The 5,609-nt window shown below is 40.4% G+C and overlaps 1 protein-coding gene across 1 annotated transcript; it reads right to left on the bottom strand.

Annotated features, from left to right (window-relative positions):
• Window positions 1-477: 477 nt before the first annotated feature.
• NDUFA1 (NADH:ubiquinone oxidoreductase subunit A1) lies at window positions 478-5,514 on the bottom strand. The gene is made up of 3 exons (XM_081081295.1): window positions 5,381-5,514; window positions 4,147-4,236; window positions 478-610 (listed from the first exon to the last, which is right to left on the bottom strand). Exons 1-3 carry the CDS (start codon window positions 5,480-5,482, stop codon window positions 590-592), a joined length of 213 nt encoding a protein of 70 aa, XP_080937421.1. The 5' UTR covers window positions 5,483-5,514; the 3' UTR covers window positions 478-589.
• Between the last annotated feature and the right edge of the window lie 95 nt (window positions 5,515-5,609).

Genomic DNA, 5,609 nt, shown 5'->3' with positions numbered 1-5,609 from the left:
CCAGTTTAAGAACCCATTGTGGCCCTCGAGTCAAAAAGTTTGCCCACCCCTGCTCTATCCACTAAACCAAACCTGTTAGGGCTCAGTATATTTTAATAAACATAATGATTGTTGCTGCTCTACCACTAAAACAAAAATCAACACTTAAGCAAATATTATGTGTTAGACAGAGAATGCATGAAAACTGAAAGGAAGTGCAGTCTCAGTTTTAAAAGCATCCTAACTGGAATTTTAAATAGTATTTGATTCACCCAGAAAAGGAACTAGAAAAAAATGTCTTTAAATATCTATTACAATAGCAGCAACTACCATTTATGACACATTAGGCACTGGCATAGTAATAGGTGCTTGGTATACATTATGTCTATGATTTTACACGGCTCAGCTACCTTCTTGGGATTTTTTTTTAAGTGCTAAAGCTACCTTGGGTAGATTGCTTGATCTTGTGGAGTCATATTTTAAAAAATAAAAAAGACCTTTAATTTTACTTTTTAACTTTTATTATGCATTACATAATATACTGCATAACCTTCTAGCAGGAGTAGATGAGCAAAGCTGAGTTATTTTTAATTAATCAGGAAGTGCTTCCTTAATCAATATTCTCCAAACCCTGAAAAACAAATTAAAAAGAAAAATGTGAGAATTCTGTTCCTGTCAAAGATCTACATGTACTCTTATTTCTAGTGTCACCAAATGGCATTCTGTTAGTAAAGTACTTTTACATTCCACGTTTCTTTCACTGCAACAATAACTTAGACTGAATTTTATAATCACCAAAGTAAGAAAGAATAACTTATAATGACTTCTAGTTTTCATTTTCTTTTTTAAAAAATGTTTTTATTGATTTTTAGAGAGATGAAAGGAGAGGGAGAGAGAAACATCAACATCTATCGGCTGCCTCCTGCACACCCCCTACTGGGGATTAAGCCTGAAACCCAGGCATGTGCCCTGACCAGGAATCAAACCCGAGATCTCCTGGTGCATAGGTCCACGCAGCCACTGAGCCACACAAGCTGGGCTAGTTTTCATTTTCTGACAGCAGCAAACATGCCACTTTATATGAAAAGACCTTCCCCCTGCAATCAGAACTAAAGCAAGCCAAGTATTTACTATCTGGATCCTTCTCTAAAGCACTCTGAGAGAGTCAGAGAACAGTAAGGTAAAACCGTTGTATAAAATAATAGTCAACATGAGGAAAATACTATTAGCCTCATTTCACTTATTTTTACAGGTTGAAAAAGGAGGAATGGCGAGGTTAAAAGTCGTTTAAGTTAGTAAGGAAGTAGCAGAGCCAGAATTCAAGTTCAAGGCCCCCCAACTCCAGAACTCTTGCCCTATGTACGCATAACATGACACTAGTTATTCAGAAGACCCACTCTATCTAAATCAGTTCACAACCAAATACTTCAGAAATTACAGAGTAAAAGATTAGTGATTAACATTTGTGGATTATAATGAACAACATAAACTGATGAACAAAAACAGATCCAGAGACAGAGAAGCATCAATCAGACAGTCAAACCTCAGAGGGAAGGTAGGGGAGGGAGGGGTAAGGAGGAGAGATCAACCAAAGGACTTGTATGCAGGCATATAAGCCTAACCAACGGACACAGGCAACAGGGGGGTGAGGGCATGAACGGGGGGGGGGGGGGCAATGGGGGGTTAAGGACACATATGTAATACCTTAATCAATAAAGAAAAAAAAAAGATTAGTGATGACATTTCTTTCAGGTATTAAAATAACACAGTCCAGGTACTTTGATTACTACTGCAGGAAGAATCACCTTAAGGTAAATTAAACTTACATAGTCCTAGGAGCCACTTTATAGAAATTCTAATTTGTCTGGTCAGGCCAGAGGCCTAGGAGTCTGCATTGTATCTTGTATGCCAGATTATGATGGTTATTCGTGGACCACACTGAGAAATACTGTTCTACATGAGTAGATAGCTATCACCGTGTTCTTTAGACTAGAGTCTCAAATAACACTACACTGAGATAGATCACCTAATTTGAGTCCTCATAGTGATTTAACCAGTGACCCTGTGTTCTCTCATCTATGAAATGGGATTAATATTTAACTAAATTTGTTGTGAGGAATAAATGAGCAAAGGGAAAATATAAAAATGTAAAATTTTTAAAAAGAGTAATGAAGATGAACTCCTACAATATATTAGAACATACTATTAGGTTGAACCATATGAAGATGCTACTAATTGGTCATATTTTGGATTTCCACTTCACTTCTTAAATTTTTTTTCAATTACAGTTTACATTCAATATTATTTTGTACTAGTTTCACAATTATGTACTTTACAAAGTGTTCCACCCTCATATTTCCAGTACCTACTTTGCACCATAGTTATTACAATATTATTGACTATCTCCCCTATGCTTCTACTTGATCATTTTTGAACCACAAAAACAGCAATTTCATATTATTCATTCAAATAGAAAATAATAGTGAATCTTTACATTTGTATGATATTAGTGCAGACATTTGCAAACCAATGGTGTATAGAACAGCACATTTGTGAAACAGGCCCACGTGTATATGGAAATTTAGTTTACCAGAGTGGTATTTCAAATAAAAAATGAATTGATCTATAAATAGATTATTGTGATAACTGCCTATCTCTTGGAAAAAAGAAAGTTAAATTCTGCCTCCACATTATATCCCAAAATGACCTGTAGATGGGTCAAAGCTTTAAATGTAAACAAAAACAAAAAGAAAGAAAACAGAAACTGTAACAGTATTTGGAGAAATTGGAAGAATATATTTTTATAATCTTAAACAGGAAGCCCATTTGTAAATAAGACATAAAACCCAACATTAAGAATAATAAAATACAAAATAACAACAACAACAAAAAGAATAATAAAATACAAACTGAACATCGAACTTAAAAAATTACTATCAGCCTCAGCCAGTTTGGCTCAATAGATAGAGCGTCGGCCCTCAGACTGAAGGGTCCCAAGCACATACCTTGGCTGCAGGCTCCATCCCCAGCCCAGGTCAGTGAGCACGCAAGAGGCAACCAATCGATGTTTTTTTTTTTCTCTCCTCTCTCTCTCTGTCTCCTTCCCTTCCGCTATCTCTCAAAATCAATGAAAAAATATCCTAGGGCAGTGGTCGGCAAACTGCAGTTCACGAGCCAAATGCGGCTCTTTGGCCCCTTGAATGTGGCTCTTCCACAAAATACCGACTTCTGCGCATGGGCCACGAAGTTTCCATCGCACTGTACGTGATATTTTGTGGAAGAGCCACACTCAAGGGGCCAAAGAGCCGCATTTGGCTTGCGAGCCGCATGTGGCTCGTGAGCCGCAGTTTGCTGACCACAGTCCTAGGGTATGCCCGGCCAGCATGGCTCAGTGGCTGAGCATTGACCTATGAAGTAGGGGGTCACAGTTCAATTCCCAGTCAGAGCACATGCCCGGGTTGCAGGCTAGATCCCCAGTGTGGAGTGTGCAGGAGGCAGCTGATCAATGATTCTCTCATCATTGATGTTTCTATCTCTCTCCCTCTGAAATAAAAAATATTTTTAAATAAATAAATATATACTTTTGCCGAAACCGGTTTGGCTCAGTGGATAGAGCGTCAGCCTGAGGACTGAAAGGTCCCAGGTTCGATTCCGGTCAAGGGCATGTACCTGGGTTGCGGGCACATCTCCCAGTGGGGGATGTGCAGGAGGCAGCTGATCGATGTTTCTCTCCCATCGATGTTTCTAACTCTCTATCTCTCTCCCTTCCTCTCTGTAAAAAATCAATAAAATATATTAAATAAATAAATAAATAAATATATACTTTAAAAAAATATCCTTGGGTGAGGATGAACAACAACAAAAAACTATTATTATAAAGACAAGCAGGAAACTGGAAAAAATATTTGTACATGTAAAAAAGACAAGCTTAACATCCAAAACACATAGAGAAATCCTATAAATAAAAAAGAGAACAGAGCAAGTAAAGTATATAAGCAAATAATCCACAGAACAAGAAATACAATCAGTAAATGTGAAAAAGGCTGCTCAACCTTACTAGCAGGCAAGAAAATGCAAATTCAATTAGCACTGTAAGACCTTTGGCAAAACATTACTAGAACCCACCGCCACCCTGGCAGATGCCTAGTAGCATCAGAGCTATCTTACCTTTGACACATAGTAACGATTAACTCCAGAGACTCGCCTATCTCTTTCCATCAAAGACCAGTGATATGAATAATAGGCTACCCTTTTCTCCTACAATTAAAAAAAATAATTATTGCAATTTTAAGATGAGTGATCCAATAGAGGAATATTAGAACTTTAGTAAGTGACATTATAGAATAATGGAATCATTACTGAAACAAAAACCAAATTAACAATATAAGACTAGAATCCTAAATAAAATCGGACCACTGTCCTGGCCGGTGTAGGTAAGTGGTTTGAGTGTGAGCCAGAGCTCCAAAGGGTCCCACGTTCAATTTCCTGTCAAGGGCACAGTCAAGGGCATGTACCTGGGTTGCAGGTTCCATCCCCCACCCAATCTGGGTGCAAGTGGAAAGCAACCAATGGCTGTGTCTGTTGAATTGATGTTTCTCTCTCTCTCTCCTTCCTCCTCCTCCCTCCCCCCTCTCTCCCCCCTCCGTTAAAAAAAAAAATCGGACCACCAAACTTTAGAATTAACATGGTAATTTACACTTTCTATTTTGACCTGGGTATTTTTTCTTTCCTCCCCGCCCCCACGCCCCCTTAACGACATAACTACTTGTTTCTTTTTGGGAACTGATGGAAAGAAAACAGCGATTTTGTGAAGGACAACCACAAAACCCAAAAGCAAACACATTTATACTCTGTACTCTAGAGATGATATAAAGGACTAGGAAGAGGGGGTAATTACAACATGGGGGGAAAAAAACCCAGGATCTTGAGGTACATTCTTAAAGGCTTGCAAGAGAAAATGGGGGATAAAAAAAAATGTTCAAAGTAAAAACCTAATTAAGGTTGGGGAAGAAGAATGATAAGTTACTAAAATGTGAATACGAGGAGTTAAAATCAAAATCGTGCATGAAAGACTAGGAGTGGAGGCAAGCGGAAGTGACACCTCCCTCCTCTAAGGAGGAGTCTGGACCTAACCTCTGCTCCTCTACTTCTCCAAGCCCCAGTCTACTCGGCCCTCCGGCCCACTCTTCCCCAACCAACAACTAGCCGGGTTTTGCTAGTAGAATGTTGTTTCCGTCGGGCTTTGTTCCGCAAACCTCCGCTTTTAGGCAATACGGAAAAGGGAGGGGGGGGGCCTCGGTATCCCCCTTCTCCCACGGAGGTTCCGGATGCTAATGACCTCCCCAAGCCACGGCCCCTTACGTAACGCCGGGCCGCGGAGCCGCCGCGGCAGCCGCCTCACCTTGCCCCCGTTGCTGAACTTGTGAATGTGCGCGGTGGCAATGCCAGGGATGAGCAAGCACACGCCCATGACAGCAAGCCCCGGGAGAATCTCGAACCACATCGCGGCAAGGTTCCCAAGGTCAGAAAAATACCTCCAGCTCCTGAAAAGCGACCGACTTCGATCCTTTCCCACTGAGCCCCGCGGCTGGGCGGGGTCACGTACAGCGGCGGAAAGGACGGTGGCCCGC

The sequence above is a fragment of the Myotis nattereri genome, assembly GCF_964212035.1.
Source record: "Myotis nattereri genome assembly, chromosome: X".
NCBI lineage: Eukaryota > Metazoa > Chordata > Mammalia > Chiroptera > Vespertilionidae > Myotis > Myotis nattereri.
Note: the sequence above shows the minus strand (reverse complement) of the source record. Positions and strands in the feature narration are given on the sequence as shown.